At 39.6% G+C, this 16700-nt stretch overlaps 1 protein-coding gene across 10 annotated transcripts in view; it reads right to left on the bottom strand.

The window, feature by feature from the left end:
- The window catches only part of ptprfa (protein tyrosine phosphatase receptor type Fa), a 349532-nt gene that overhangs the window by 60418 nt on the left and 272414 nt on the right, over window positions 1-16700 (bottom strand). For all 10 annotated transcript variants that reach the window (XM_008278153.1, XM_008278154.1, XM_008278155.1 and 7 more), the window contains one exon: window positions 10827-11039. In XM_008278153.1, coding sequence (XP_008276375.1) covers window positions 10827-11039 — 213 coding nt within the window. The remainder of the gene's footprint in view (window positions 1-10826; window positions 11040-16700) is intronic.

The raw sequence follows: 16700 nt of genomic DNA, 5'->3' as shown, positions 1-16700 counted from the left end.
ACAAGTTACTGTAAGTCAAGACTGTGGCATCTCGTACTGCTGGCACTCCAGGGGCAGCTTGTGGTCTGACACTGACATGAGTAAATCTGAAGATATTTTCAGAATTGTATATTTATTTTGTTATAGTTTTTTGGGTGTATTTTATGCTGTTATTGTTGGGACAGTGTCATTGTGACAGGAAAAAACAAAGAGACAGAGAGATGTGAGACAACAGAAGTCAGTGGCTGGTTTCAAACTTCTAAAGTTTTTCTCATGAGATGTAAACCTGGAGAATCAGTGTCAGAGTGTTCACAAGATCTGTTATTCTCACTTTTGCTTTAATTGTCTATGAAAGCAGCCGTGCAATGCAATTTAGTAGCGCCATATTGCATTTCAAGGGGCAGGGCATCATGCTGACCACTCCTCATTTTCACAAAGCTGAGGTCTTTATACTTGATGCAAATCAGGGATGGAAGCTGTTAAAAAAAACATATTAACTAAAATCTAAAATGATGACAGATTTAGCAGGTGCACAGCTCAGCATATTTCGACAAACTGTGTTTGTAATATAAGAGGACGTTTCCAAGTTAGCTGCTGTGATGATCGGATTTGAAATCCGGGAGCAGAAAGCCCACAAGTGAAGTTTACGTCCAATCAGATGCAACCAGTGTTTGTTGTAGGAGGGTGTAGCTCGTATTGATTTCCTGTTTAAGTAAAGGAGAACACTTGTCAATCATCTGTCCAGCCATATGCCCATCAAGCCTCCTATTCTGGGAAACGGTGCAACCCTTCACATCCAAAACACTCCTGTTGACACGTACCATCAGTTGTCACTCCAAGCTGCTGCTTGGATGTGTTGAAAAAGTGAAAAACAAACAAGTTTGTAAATGAAAATGTGGAAACATCATCTTTAATTCATGAAGTTGTTACTAAACTTAAGTTTGCTCAATTATAAACCTGTTTGTCTGCAAATCTGCCACAATTTCACCTTTTGAAAAGTCAACCAGAGGATTATGTTTGTGGAATTTAACACCTGCAATAATAACGTGTATGCAATAGTATTTTTATTCTTTTCCATTTTACTTATGTTGACATAGTTTTCTCCTCTCCCTTTTTTCTCTAGTCTTGTCTTTTCTGTGTATTTGTATCATGTGTGTCTATGCCTAAGTGTGTAATCACCTGATACACCTGAGATCATCCAGTTACAGTTTACGCTCTGACTCATCCATCTACTCCTTTGCAGATTGTTCTGCCTGCTCGTTGCTGCTTCGTTGGCAAAACTTTGCTTGTAACTTTGTGTGTTTTTACTTTCAGTCAACTCCAATCTCCAGTCACCGCAATCAAGCTCCATCTTGCAACTTACAGGTCAGGCAGTGTGCACAATCTCCTCAGTCTCTATAAAGTCAGTCAGCCACCTGCACAGCCACATGCCACCCTTAGAGTCACCAAACTTCAAGTGTGATGCTCCTCTGGATCCTCACCCCAACCACTCACCTGCGACAGTCTCGCCTTTCCTGGATTCCCCTCAGGCATTCATTGTCACTGCTAAGACTTCTCACAATAACACCCTTAACTGTGGTGTGTGTACTGGGCCCAGAAATGTCATTTCCTGTAAGAATTAGTAAATATTTGTTGTTGTCACTACCTGCCAATGCCACGAAGAAGATCCTGGCCTCTTTGAAAGAATGGTCAAAACTGACCCTGACATATCCTGACTGTTAGTCGGTAGCAGTATGACTCAACGTGTCAAACAGCTACAATTCCCTTAATGCAACCCAACAGCATTAGTTTGTTAGAGCCCCACTGCCAGTAAAATCCAACATCGTTAAAACTCCAGAGTTTGTAATGTAGAACTTCTGTTTGTAATGTGGAATCACTCAAGTAAACGGGCTGCCAGTCTACGCCAACAGAAGAAGTACTGCAATGGCTGGCCGAAAGGTCTCTGGAGTTACTGGGATAACTCTTCTGATAAGAAAATCCCATCATAAGAAAATTTGAAAAATGTCTCTGCATCATTAACTTTCAAAGAAAACACTATTAGTTCCTATCCATGAATCGTGATTTGTCAGCTGCAGTGCAGAGCTAGTCGCAGTTGGATATTGGCAACATAATTAACATTAAATAGAAGTTACATGGATCAATTTGCAAGGTGTAATTCACTTTAAGTAACTGTGCTGCTTGTCACTTTATGTTCTGTGAGACAAGTGCAGCATGTTGGACTGTGTTGGTGAATAAGACTATAAATATTCCTGTGAGTCTGACAGAGCTCTGGCTGAACAAGGCTGCAGCAGCTCCAGCTCTGGCTGCAGCTCCACCGGGTGAAAACCCAACTCAAATAAGCTGCTTGTTAAAACACTCCACATCAGCCCATGAACAGTTTTGTTTCCTAATTGATGCATTAATTTCAATCCATTTTCCACTCACACATTTTCACTTTACGATTCATTGTCGAGGTTGTGATATTAGAGCGGCAAGCTACAGATGAATTATACATGAACATTGTGGGTCTTTCATGTTGCGGAAGGCCGAAATAAAACAAATGCATTTTGACATTTCATGGTCTGGGACCCTTCCAAACACATCAGACTCTGCACTTATGTACCATAAATCTAATAAATATAGACGGATCTCTACGTTAATTTACCAAATTATCCTTTCACATAATTAAACAATTCCTTTAATGTGGCTGTATTTTCCTTAATCTGCCATAGAAATCCATTTACATGATAACTATGTCTTCTAGCTGAAACTGTAATTTCTAGTTATATGAAACTTGATTTAGATTAACTTTATTATTTATGGTCTGACTGTTTGACTGGTTTGTTGATATGCTCTCATCCAACCAAATTCTCCTTGGTTAGGGGCTGGTCTTTCTTTTATTTACATCAGTAGTCTCCCAGGATTAATGCATTATTTTTAGTAGCAGGTGAAACAAAGTACCTGTGTACAATTTTCACAACTTTGAACTGGCCTAACCTGATGGAGACTACTAGGTGTAATTTATTTAACGTTTACTGAATGTTTACTCAGAGTTTGGTCCAAACTGATTTACACCATATCAAAAAAGTAGTGGCTGCAGTCGCTGTAGTGGCTGCAGTTTGCATTTTGCAGCTCAGCATCCAACATGGTAGATAATCTAGCTTATAGTATGCCAACTTGTCTGCATTATTTTCCTCAATGGTTCTTATGCTGGGATCACCAGTTCATATAGTTCTATTTTCAGAAATCATACGAATATGGGCAGGTGCACGCTGGTCTGCTTCCAGTCTGTACTTCTCATTTCAGTATGAAATAACAAGGTTCAAATTCTTTAATATTATTTTTGGTTGACTACAGTCTCAGGGCAAAGCACTTGAAGTTAGAAGTTTTTTTTTTTTTTTTTAAACACAAAAAAGTGAATAAATAAAATGGGAAGACTGTGAAAACAACAGTTACAGGTTCTTTGGTTGCAATGGCACTACATGACCCCAATACACAGTGTAAAGGCAAGAAATCCCACAGTCACAAAATGTGTGTCTGCCTGATATTAAGCTCTAAATCATCCTGAACACAAAACGTTTCACCTGACAAAGAGGAGAAATTACAAAGGAAGGTCTGTATCTAATATAAAATTGCTTTAGTAACAACTCTAAGAAACCACTTTGGCCAACTTGCAGGGTGGGACTTTCTGTATCATTAATCTTCTTCAGATTTGGTTTGCAGTATGAACATATATGACTGCATTACTACCAACAATACAAATTTACCGTTGTGCAGCATAGAGTAGCTCTTTAGTGATTGAGCAGAGACGCAAGTGAGCTGGTGTGCTTAAGCTGCAGCATGTGGGTGGAGAAAAAGGTGGCGATACCGGATCTATGCATAGTCAAGAAGGCACAAAAACCTGTTGTATGTAGTACTTTTGATACACAGAGACAAGTTTTTAGTGGTTAAATCAACAAATGGAGAAGGACTTTTATGGATCTGGTTTGTGGTAACAGATATTGGACATGTAGAGGCTCAAATCAGGATCAATGGCATTTTAATTTTAATTACCTATTAAATAGGAAAGCTGTTTGTTGGAGCAGGTATTATATAAACTTAGGTCATATTGAGCAGGGTAAACCACACAGATTTTCCTTGATTTGCGTAAGCAGCAACCCTGACCTCAAAAATACACATTTGAACATGTGTAATCTTAGAATACTGGTAGCGTAACTGTTTGCTGCTGTAACTTTAATCTCACACAGACTGTGGGAATTTTGAGCGCATTTTTGCAAGTTTTTTTATGCAATGTATTGCCTTATATCTGCACACAGATGTTCACAATACAGTCATTTTTTTCACACTTTTTTTTTTTTTTTTTTCAAACAGATGCACAAACTTGAAATGCTCATGTGGATTTATTTTACAATTTACGACTAATTCACAACCACTTTTGAAGCTTAAAACCTTAGTGATCCTAATTTGAGCTCACTGATGTGCTAACAAATGGCTGGTTGTTATGACCACACTACTCAGACTTCCATTTCTTATGACTGAATTGATATGAGTTAAGTTAGACCAAGGTGTTGTGCTCAGTTTTGGTATAATAATCACAGCCATGCACACACAATCATCCTATCAGAAAGGGTGGGTGATATGTTTGCCAGTTTGAAGTTCAAATTTGTATCCATTGTTTTCCATTATGACTATACGCTGTACATGTGTAGCTAGTGTGAGTAATAATCATCCTGATCAGAAGAGTGAGTGTGCAGCAGTTGGCAGCAGGTGCGCTCCAGGCTTATCCTCCCACAGCCGAACAGTTCCTGCTTCTTCCTCTGATGCACCAATTCATCCTATCCAAGAAGCACCAAATGTCTCCTTCCCTTGGTGTTTGTAGTTTGGTGTTGTTTCAGCCTTTTAGGATAAATCTGTTCTGCACTGTTTCCTCCATCGCCAAATAATGCGAGCACGGTGGTGCAGCAAAAAGACATCTACCAGTCGGTTGAGTTTCCAATTGCGATTTCAGTTTCATTTCTCATGGAATGGAGAGTCGTTTTTATGATAACAGCGCAGCTATTTGTTTAAACAGCTCTCATTTTTTTTCATTATTTTTTTTTTTTTTTTAGAAAATTTTTATAAACTGAACTCATCTCAGAAGTACAAGCATAAACAAATAAAGTTCTGATGCTGAATGAAGCTCCATTGTTTGTTTAAACAGCTGTCGTTTGTCTTATTTTTTTTTATTTTTTTTTTTTTTTTTGAAAATTTTTATAAACTGAACTCATCTCAGAAGTACAAGCATAAACAAATAAAGTTCTGATGCTGAATGAGACTAAATGGTTTGTTAAGACAGATGTTTGTGAACACTTGATGAAAAACTGTAATTTTGTTTTTGTGTTCTGATTCCACCTGCAGCTTTGATTCATTTCTCTCTTGCAGCTGCTGGAGCCATAGTGATAAAAAAATAAATTTGAAGTCCACTGGAACAGTATTCTAAATTGATTAAGTGGTGGAGTTGATGAAATATTTTTGAATCAACAAGCAGAGGGTGTTAGTCAGTAAACTCATGTTTTAGCAGAGTCCCTTAAGTGGCATTTTGGAGCAATTTTGATGAGTGGATCTCTGTTTTGTTTGTTTGTACCTTGATGTCTACAAGCTTCAGGTGACAGATGCACGTGTTGTGATGACAGTTCAGATACTGAATTTGCAGAGCATCACTGTGACACTGTATTGCTGAATAAGGAGACCAGTTTAAAGGGGATGGATAATTAAGTCAGGTATCATGTTTGTACATGTGTGGGCAGTTTCAGAAATTTTCTGGTCATGCTGTGTATCTCATCTGGCTTTGGATCCCCCTGGAGAAACTGGAAAACATTGCTGGGGAGAAAAACATCTGGAATGCCCTGCTTAGCCTGCTGCCACTGTGATTCAACTCTGGTTAAGTGTAAAAAACTAAATGGATATTTCTGCTGGAGAAAACCAAACATATACATTTAACATGATTTTTTTTCAATTAAATTTTGTGATAATTATTGAGATTGCTTTACTGCACAGCCCTACTGAGAATAATTAGGAAAAAATGGCGTTGTTCTGAATGCTATGTTATATGATTCCTTCTCTCGTTTGCACACTGCCATGTGGTTTCCTTCAAACAAATATCAAGAAGACTGAGTGTAGCCAACTTTTCCAACTCTGTTGCACATCGTCTGTAGAAGAAACCTCAACAGCTGAAAGGTGTGGCACTTGATAACATGCTCAGCTCATCTGTCTCCTCAGCTCTTTCAGCTCTCGTCTCTCTGTAGTACTTTTGGCACTTTTAGCAAAGTAGTGCCTACAGCTTAGAAACTTTTTTTTTTTGAAAAATGACAGCTTTCACGGCTTTCAGATGCAGCAGAAGCATATTCTAAGGGATATTTAGATAATCTCAGGGGGGAAGTTTTGAAGTGATCAATCTCAGCAGCACTACCCCATAGATAGTAATCCTTCTGGGGTGAAAAATGTGCTGCTGCTACATCTGCGCGCTGCAGAGAGGAGGTGTGCAAAGAAGAAAAGAGTGTTTAATAGCAGTGGGAGGAGGAACACTTTGCTTTTGTTTCCACAGTCCATAATCCCAGCAAAAGAAGAAGTGACTGATAAAATAAGCAGAAACTATGCATGATTGTAATGGTTTTTGACAGCTGTGTTATTTTCCAGAATATTTCTACCTGAGTCGGAGCCAGTCTGCTCGCAGCTCATCTGTCTGCGACAAGCTGGATGCTATCCAGTCGGCTCGGTGTGTTTCCCACAATCCCCAGTCCTCTTTGCACTGCCATCCTACTGTCTTTTCCCCTCAAAGTTCAGCTCTTCCTCCTACATCACAAACACATTCCAGCATCTGTACCGCTGTCTCTCTCCAGTGATTGCAGCATTTCTCGTCTTCTCCACTACGCCTGTGATTTCTCGTCAGGTGCCCCCACACCCCCAATCTTATAACCCTGTATAAGCTCCCCTCTCTCTCGCCACTTCTCCTCACCTCTCTGACACTCCCACAGGGCTCTGCATTCAGAGGAAGCTGCTCGCCTACCCTCTCCAATCCCCGCCCCTCTGCTCTAAGTGATCACACTGTTTATATGGCCTTTTCCTTTTATCCAATTTCACACGTCCCGGCTTGTTTACCAGCAGTGGGGGCCACAGAAAACCATACTGCCCTTTTCCTTTAGTCTCCACCCCCCCCTTTCTGTCTTCTTCATCTCTTCTTGCCTCTACCCTGCCAGCAGCTTTGCAGCAGAAATAAAGGCTAAGCTTACTTCGCCTGTTTTCAATGAATGTGATTAGGTTTCTATTTTTATACAGGCTTGACTCACATTCAGCAGTGTCATTTATTGAATCTGGACTCTGCAGCTCTGTTCCTAACACAATCAAACAAGTATTGCCCAAGGCTACATACTCCTGACAAAAGCTGTAATGAGGGGAGGCAGAGCAAAGACAGACAGTGACGAATGCTGCATGTAACTGCAGTGTTATATGTTTGAATGACATCTAGATGTATGTATAAATTAATTACCGAGGACTTCTCTTCACGAGCATGGCTGAATATGTTAGAAGAAAGGGATGTAGAAAACAAAGCCACCTCATGTGACGTACTTTCAATTGCAGGACCTTGGGACAGGCACGAGGTGGAGGAAACTTTTACTGAAATGGCCCGCTAATTGGGCCTTTTAGCCTTCTGTTTCCTTTAAGGTTTAGGATCTGACAACTTAAAGAATTTCCTTCTGGAAGTTTTATCTTATCTTAGTTTTGAATGTGACATTACTGAGGGTTCAAAAAAAAAGAAGACAAACAGTATTCACAGGATGTAACTCCAGTTCTATGAGCATGTAGGAAATGGTACAATGGAGTTTGAATTTTGTGTTATATGATGGCATTTGATGAAGTAGGTACTTTTTGTCCCCAGAAAATGAATGAATCAAAGAGGTTTTACCGGGATGATTGCTGTGGTCAGAACACGACCAAAGGTTCAGGTCACACTAAAACAGCTCTCAAGTTCCAGCAGTGGAAAACATTTTCTTGACAAGGTTTCAGGGACTAAAATCCAGAAGCTAAACTAGAAACTGAAAGATATTACATCTCCACACTCCTAATCTTAATATAGATCTTATTTAAATTGTTTAATGTAACCAGCAAATTTATGCTGCTGCCTGTCTTGGCTGGGGTTTCTTGAGATTCTTAATCTCAATGAGCCCTTTTCCTGGTTAAATCAACATTAGATAAAAAACATTTTTGACAAGTCAGAACTGATTTATAGATATCTTTAATTAATTACAGATATCAGAAATTTATTCAAGAATAACAATGACTGGTGTCTCCAACTGAAGGATTTTGACAAATGAAAATGTAATTTCCCATTTTAGACACTTCAGAACAATTGTCTTTTATATATGTCAACAAATCATTTCAGATCTGTCATCCTCATTAGAACATACTGAAAGAAAAGCTAATATTTCAGCTGGGGTGCCAAGAAAACATTGTAAACTAACAGAAAATAACCATCTCATCTGCTCTTGTTTTTCCTGCTGCTGATTAAATGTCTGGCCATCGGCAGCCTGACACTTGTCGACCCATACAGATAGACCCCTGATGCAGGTTTAACATGCATCACTGTGTTAGTCTGAATGGGGTACATGACACTCTGAGGCCAGAAGTCACATCTTCTATTCTAGACCAACCCCGCCTCCACAGATCTTCACACATTTAAATGAAGATGCCACAAGGGCAAGCGACTGATCCGAGGAACAAAAGCACTTAAAATTAGAGAGGCAGTCAGAAGATGCTCTGCTTGTGGAAGCAAGATGCCTGTGAGTGACAGCGTGGTTCATGGCCTCACTGCCTCAGAGATATACCTGCAGATGCACGTGTGACTCAAGGACGTGATTCGCATCACTGTTACGTGCTTGGCATGTGTGCAGTGCTGCCTGAAGGACTGCTCTTTATTCCACAGACAGAAAACACCAGGGAAGGAAAACAATGCCGGTAAACTCTGCTCTGTTTATTCAGCAATACAAGACCTTTGGAGCAAGTGTGGAACACACATCGCAGCTGTATGTACTACAATGTGACCCATAAATGAAGTTTTTACACAGTTTTATGAGAACTATTCATCTGACGATTGTAAAAGACCACAATGCAGACAAAACAGCAACAGATCCACATATTAAAAACCTACCCACGTCGCCTCAGCCATTCCCCCGTCCTCTGCTGTAGTTTTATGATTTATTAAAGGGCAAGAGGTGTCAAGCACAGCCTTGGTCTCAGTGAACCTTTCTTGACGCTGCACTGCTGCATACAAGGTAACTAACAGCTTAATCTAGTCTAATAGTCAAGTTTGCTTCTGCCTCACGCGGTAGCAGCTCACTGCTGGCTGTTTATTCAATAGGGATGGGAGGGTATATGAAAAACGTATTCCAATACAATTATGACTTACCTGTTAAAAGATGTAGTCAAGAGGGACATTCTGAGAATGTGAGTTTTATAGATACGAAGCAAATAGAAGAGGTCGTGTGGTGCAGTTGAGGGGAAAAAAGTTCATCCATGAAGTCTCATAATACAATGATACCTGCCATACATTATTGATGATCAGCCCAAATCTGCTGATTGTATAAGTGACATATTTTTATGAGTGTGTTTCTTATTTCCTGAATGTTGAAAATTAATGTGTGACATGGTTATGTTTGCATGAAATGTTTGATGATTATATGGTTCCATGTAGTGTTTTGATGAAATGTTTGTACAATATTTATACAAAATTTGTTACTTACATGCTCACCAATCCTGTGTCCAAGTATTATTTTTGTATTGTATTGATATTTATAATTACAGGGACTGAATAAAGTTAATAGTTCACTTGCAAAAATGTGTGCAGCACATGAATCCTGTTGCTCTTTGATGCTGCAGGTTGAAAATAAACTCAGAGGATAGACTACTGCAAACAGCTAGAAACCCAGATTACATTTTTTAGCGATGACCCTCCTTAATCTGACCTCTTAAAGGTCAAGGTTATTTTGTAATGTGTAGGGACATGAAATGACAGAGCAAAGCAAATGATGCAAAACTTACAACAAAAGAGTTTTGTGTAAACGTCAACTAAGGTTGCAAACTATGTTATTTGTGCTCTCTGTGTTACTTATGGACCAATGTATCTGCAATCTAAATATGTCTTTTTGTTTTTAAGCTTTAAAGGACCACAGCTACCCTTTTTGGTGTTTTAACTGTGTAATGCTGTTCCATGTATTCCATACTATATGAGTGCAAGAGGAGTACATGACATAAAACGGCTGGTGCCAAATGGTTGGACCCCATGGAATCCATTTGTATTACAACCAGAGCCTTGTTCTTCCAAGGTACCAGTAACCAAAACATAATAGGATAAAGAGAAAAACAACACTACCTTCATACCCAGCAGTACAACAATACACACTGTGGCCTTACCAGAGAAATGAAAAACCCTTACCCTTCCACAAACAATAAGTACATTTCCCATAAGCTGCATTCATTGCAAGGCTACTGCATTATATGAGACAACTGTCCTTGTTACTGTTTCTGCTTTGTGCATCGCATCAACAAGTGGAAAAATACAGGTTTTGTTGTAAAGACCGGCAGGTGCTGCACAAATCAGGAGAAATGTTATCGCCCTAAGAAAGTATTTCCGATAGATTCAGGGCTCGGTTATATCTACAGATTAATGTGATCCTCACATATTGAACAGAATTCATTGGATGTCTAGTTAGAAGCGTTTTAAAATGGCAAGCTGTTATGTACATGCAGACACAGTCAAGACTGGTTGCACCTTTAAATGTATCAAAGGTGTTTGCACACCCTCACATTATTATAAGTAGATAAAGGTCACTTACAGACTCATGGTCCGCCAGGTCAGCCAGCACAAAGCAGCGGTACTGCTGCTGGCCAGGAAGAGGTTTGTTGTAGTAGCCATTGTATTTCTTTTCATCACCCAGAGTGAAGATCTCAGGCAGAGCATCCAGCTTGGCAGCGATGTATGGCTGCAGGAAGTCCTGGCTCTGTCTCTTCTTCCTCTGGAGACTGCTGTCAGCACCGGCCTCCAGGAGCTGCCAGAGGGGCGACAAGACATGACACTTTGGAACGGACTTACACAATGGAGCATATTGACACAACATGATATACCTAAACTGATCTCTGTAGAGAGGGCTTTGTCTTCTTTTTCCTTCCTGCATGAACACACTGAACAATTTGCTGTGTCTGATCTTGTAACTTCCAGTTTTCTTTATTGCTTCAGCACATGTTTGTGTTGTTGCCTGACATACAACATGTACAGCACATAGGTCAACTCTGGTTGTTTTAAATCGAGCTCCAGAAATAAAAATGTTTCAGTCTTTCTTTTTCTGTTGCCAGCTGCATTCTGATCGTGTAACTTTCAATTCTGATCCATTTTCAATTCTGATCCCATGTTGAGAGAGCAAGTAGATAAGCACAATTTAAGTTACAGTTAGAACTTTGTAGCTGAGATCTAGGAACCCAAAGTTAGAACACAAGCAGTCAGATAATTACACAGGTTGTAAAAAAAAAAAGAAAAAAAGAAAAAGAAAAAATAGTTTATCTATATTCTCTGGAGGAATTTATTTTAAAGTCAAACTGAAAGCGAGAATGTGCAAAATGTCAAAAATAATCCCTTCTCATGTGGGTCTCTGCATTAAACTTTTTTCTGCAGTCTAATCAAAGCGAGTTTATAGAGATGTATTAGCAACTTGCTTAAGACAATATACACATAGCATTCTGGCTATGTGAGTATGCTTTAAAGAGAATTCTGGTTTATTCCAACCGCTGTATTTCCCAACAATGTGGCTATTGTGTCATATTAACTTTGGACTCTTTGGCTCTGTTGTAGAGATTCAGGTTTGGAGGTGCAATTAGCATGAACTCCCTGTCACTACAAAGAAAACTAACATAAATCATTTTAAACGTTTGTTTGCAGTCTGACTAAAATGAAACATAAAATTACTTGTCTGGAACAGGCATTTAGCTAACTGCATTAGGAATCCCCATCCGGAGGTGGACGCTGGCTGACCTAATCATCAACATATTCATCTGCTGGTTTGTTTCCATCTGTAAGGCTGATTTTCACTGGGGGGCACTGGAGACATTAGGAGCACAGGGTGTCCTGAAAGACAGTGTACCTTGGTGGTGTTCCTGCACTCACTGTTGAGATCAAGAGTGGTGCCTGTTTAAGGAATACCGGGCAAATCTCCAAGGATGAGAGGAATCCCAGCTGTTGAACTACAACTAACAAATCTGCACCTTTGATAAACATCCTGGAAATGTTGTTTCCCCCCTTCCCAACATCAACTGGAAGACAAGACCAAGAGTGAACACTCAGCTCTCCACATGGTCAGTAAAAGCTGATAGTTAACAAAGGTCCACTATGGATGGCTAATTTCTGTGCTTCCATTTGGTTAGACGGAACACAAACATTTGAAATGATGACTGTAAAAATCATCTTATTTTTGAAAGCTGCAAGGAGCTCAGGCTAATTTCCTCCAACTAAACAAAATTTCCGCGAATCTCTTCAATGGAGTTGAAGACTGCAAAGTTAGACTGTCACTTAGAGCCACAAGAGCCAAACTAATGGGAAATACATCACTGCTAGACTGCACCAATGCTTTGCGGCTGAAGCAACAATAAACTACGCATCTCATCATTTTAATTAGATGACTCTTCCAAGCATCTTTTTCATACAGAGTAGTTTCAAGCATATTTTGAGTACTCTCTGTTTACAATGTATCCTTTTTAAATATAAAGACACTTGAATTTTATAAAACTATACTATTGAAACACCATCGTGGTTCAAGGAAAGGTGGTGTTGGAGGATGGCAGACACTTTATGATTAGATAGGATTGCATTTATAGAGTTTGAAGGCCCACGGTGACATTCAGAGGGGGAACAGAGGGTCATGGCTTCATTACAAAAGCTCAGCTCTTTCTATTCTTCTCTAGTGTTTGTGCCCATGCGTGTGAGAGACATCTTTGTCAACCACCTGCTTCCTATCTACACTTTATATCATCTTGGACCGGGCCATACCTGCGACACATTTATATTCAAGGTGACACTGACATGTGGAAAGAATACACAGTGGAAAAGCTTCAAACACACATGGAGCATATTTGCAATTGTCTACACATATACAACAGCCATTTGGTAAACAGCCATTTGGTAAGGACAAGCAATTACATTGTGTCAACCATAGAGGAAAGACTTCCAGAAAAACAAATAACTCTGTAAACTGCTGTTTCTGTTTATTATAATAAAGATAAAGTGGATAAACTTGATTTAATTGCAATGTGTGGAAGCTCAGCCTAAAGAACAAAAAATACTTACCCCAACAGACATTGGTATGCCATACAGATTCTACATCCACACAATGTATTGTACGCAAGTTGGCTGACCATAAGGACACCAGCTCAAATCAAAAAGCTATGACCTGATTGAGGTTGCAGAATAACACCAGTCTCCCCTGATACCAGTATCAAACCCCAACCAGACGACTCAGTACACAGCGTTTGGCTTCAGAAGAGAATGGAGTGGATCCATGCTTGTGGGATGTTTCCCTTTGTTCAATCTGACTGAACTCCAAAGTTTTCATTTTAAAACTTCTGCCATGTTTATGCCTGGTGTCCACACTACTCTGATGTTTTAAGACTCTAAAGACTGCGATATTTGGAAACAATGACGCAGCCACCAATGTCTACTGCTATACTGGATCTTATTAAGTCATCAGGCTTCCATCACTTCACAGATTTCCAGAATACAAAGACTTCTTGACTACCAGGCTGACCAACTGAACATAAATAATGAATGACAGGCATTGCTGACCTTGTTGTCTGTGCTACTGGCAGGATTGCAGTTGCACATGCATTCTCTGGTCTTACGTTTCACCACTGTAGTTCTTCCCCCATAGCATTTTCTACAACTAAGCAACCAACACTTAGCTTTATGTTTACATTGGCACCTGGATGTCCAGTGTACATGAACAGTCATGTTATAGGTTTTCTAGCATGTTAGCATGCATTATTAAAGCAGAGTTGACATGTGGAAAACACTCCACATGTCAGGTTTAACTTATCACATTTATATCTTTGTATTAATTTATTCAACAGCCAGTTGGGCTTTTTTTTTTTTTTTTACCTTTGCCTCTCTACCAAATCACACAAATCTCTAGAGATACAATCCATCAGGAGGGATTTCTGTCTACTAGAAAACAAAGAAAGATTGAGACCATAAGATAACAAACCTCAAGTCTTGATCCATTTAGTTAAGCCATTATCTACTTTAGTTTTATTTGTTCTACACAGATGCATTTATGTGACATTCAGTTCCTTGTTATTTCCATAAAGTATCAAGGGAGGAATTAATGACAAACTATGCTCATAAGAGTTAGTGCACAGCACAACCTTATCAGCCCGTCTTCAGTACTATCTTCAGGCGCAGTAAAACTCCTAACAGCCGCACTTCCTTTCGAGCTTACTCAATAAAGATCGCAGGGAACACAATCCAGTGCAGCAGCTCATTAGAGGAGGCTTATGTAAATGACACCCAAAGCAGCCTGCTCACTTGTAGGAGAGGAAGCACTTTGAAATTACACACTAAAACTAAGGCTAATGGATTTTTACTGACGTTAGGTAATCATATACAATTGCAGGAAAAGTGAAAAAGACCTGTTTCTAAAGCTGCTGGCAGTATAAAGTGAAGCTTGATGATTCTGGTGACACCTTGCATTTCTGAGTTGTTCTGCATTTCAGTAGCAAGCATGATTCAGCATTTAGTCTTACACCCCTGCAAAACAAGCGCAATCCAAAATGGTGACTTGACTGTTGCTCTGCATCCATGTCATTTCTGAGTAATTTTCTCAATAAGATCACCAAGGCTATTCCCCTCACTGCCGTTTAGCTCAACACTTACTCTATTGTTTACAGAACGGAGAAGGGGTCAAGCAAAGAAGGAACCCCACATCACCCACTCTGCCTACTGGGAGATGCAGCACTACTTGTGTCCAATCTTGCACATTTTTATAAAGAAAATTTCAACATCGGCGTCAGCCAGTAAAAAACCCATAGGCCTTTTGGTCGACCAATTCTTCGTAACATATCAACCAGCCTGATTGTCATGAAATATGTTACACATGTTGGTGATCCTTCTGACTGCAGCGGCTTCTGTTCAGATCTTTCTTCTACCATCATCATCCCCAGGGTCATATTTGAACTTTAACAAACTGATTGCATGTCATGTTCAGCATGGTCAATGGAGGACTGCTGTCCAAACTTTCCTTTGGCACCATCAGTAGATTAAATTAACAACTTGGTGCACACTAAATTTGGGCAGACTGCCATGAGTTTTCGTAATCTTACATAATGAAGCCCACTAATTGTTTAATAATTCACTCTTCAGGGTTTGTTCGGGCTCAGGATGGGTCTTTAAGGGGTGACGATGCATGACAGTAAGTATAATCAGTCACTGTACAGCTAAGGCAATGACTGTGTTTAACTTTATTTGACAGAAATCTATGCATTTCCCTGCTATTTCAGACCATCTGATAAAGAAAAATATCTATATGCTGGAGTACCGGTAAATGAAACCTTAATTACTGAAACTGGTTTATAAATATATTAATATATATATATCATTTTTTAGAAAAATTTTCCCCTAAATTCTTATCATTTTGCTACTGGTTATTTTCCTTTGACGCTGGCATCAAAAATTCTTCTATGCAGGAAAAACCCTGCTCCAGCCTTAATGCTTGTTCCCATGAGCACATTCAATGCTCCCCAAATGAAGAACCTGCTAAACTTTATGTCTCTATGACCTCCTCTTGCCGTCAGCTTATGATCAAACATAAGTTTCTGTAGTGCCCCTAACAGCAAGGCTGTAAGAAGAGTTCAAACAGCAAAATGTTGTTTGTCCCGCCAACCTTTTCATATTGCTGTGTGTAATGGAGATTCTGGTCTCAGGGTTGCTAGAGGGGCTTCAGTCTTTTAGTTTTGGTGGTTGTGAAAGTACAGCATGAAGCCAGTTAGTTTAAACAAAGCTGAAATAGAAGATGTGGAATAATATCCTGCAGTGCTGTAAACAGCCAAAGAACGCTGTGTTCTTCTGTAATCTACACAAAGAAGAGGCTGAGAGGCTGATTCATAATCACAGCATTTCTGGATCAGACCATGTCAGTGGAAAAAAGGCTGCCAAGGTAACCTTAAATTACAATACTTGATCCCCATTTATACCAGGTACTGACCTATTTCAAGTGCAGCCACTGGAAATGAGACTGACACTGAAGATGAAAGGCACACACACATGATTTTGTCACCTCGTAGGACTTTTTGACCTCAAATGGTTCTGTGCAGCATTTTTCATACAAGACATGTTGACATGTCACAGGAGAAAAAGCACAGGAGCAAATAATATGAATGATGGCAGAATCTCATTTAGCTGCTTCACTTCCAGGCTTGTGGTATTGCCGATGCAGGGTCAGTGTCACACACTTGTGGCATGCTGGGACACTTTAATAGAACAGAGCCATCACTAAAGAGCCCATATTTGGTACAGGCACAGGTTTATAATTGCGTTTTTGGGGTCTACTAAAACATGGTTCCATGCTTTAATGTTAAAAAATGCATTTTTCTTCTCATACTGTACATTGCAGCGGTACCTACCCTTATCCTCTGTCTGAAAGGCTCCATTTTAGCTCCTGTCTTTTTATAGC

The sequence above is a fragment of the Stegastes partitus genome, unplaced genomic scaffold (assembly GCF_000690725.1).
Source record: "Stegastes partitus isolate 25-593 unplaced genomic scaffold, Stegastes_partitus-1.0.2 Scaffold117, whole genome shotgun sequence".
Taxonomy (NCBI): Eukaryota; Metazoa; Chordata; class Actinopteri; family Pomacentridae; genus Stegastes; species Stegastes partitus.
Note: the sequence above shows the minus strand (reverse complement) of the source record. Positions and strands in the feature narration are given on the sequence as shown.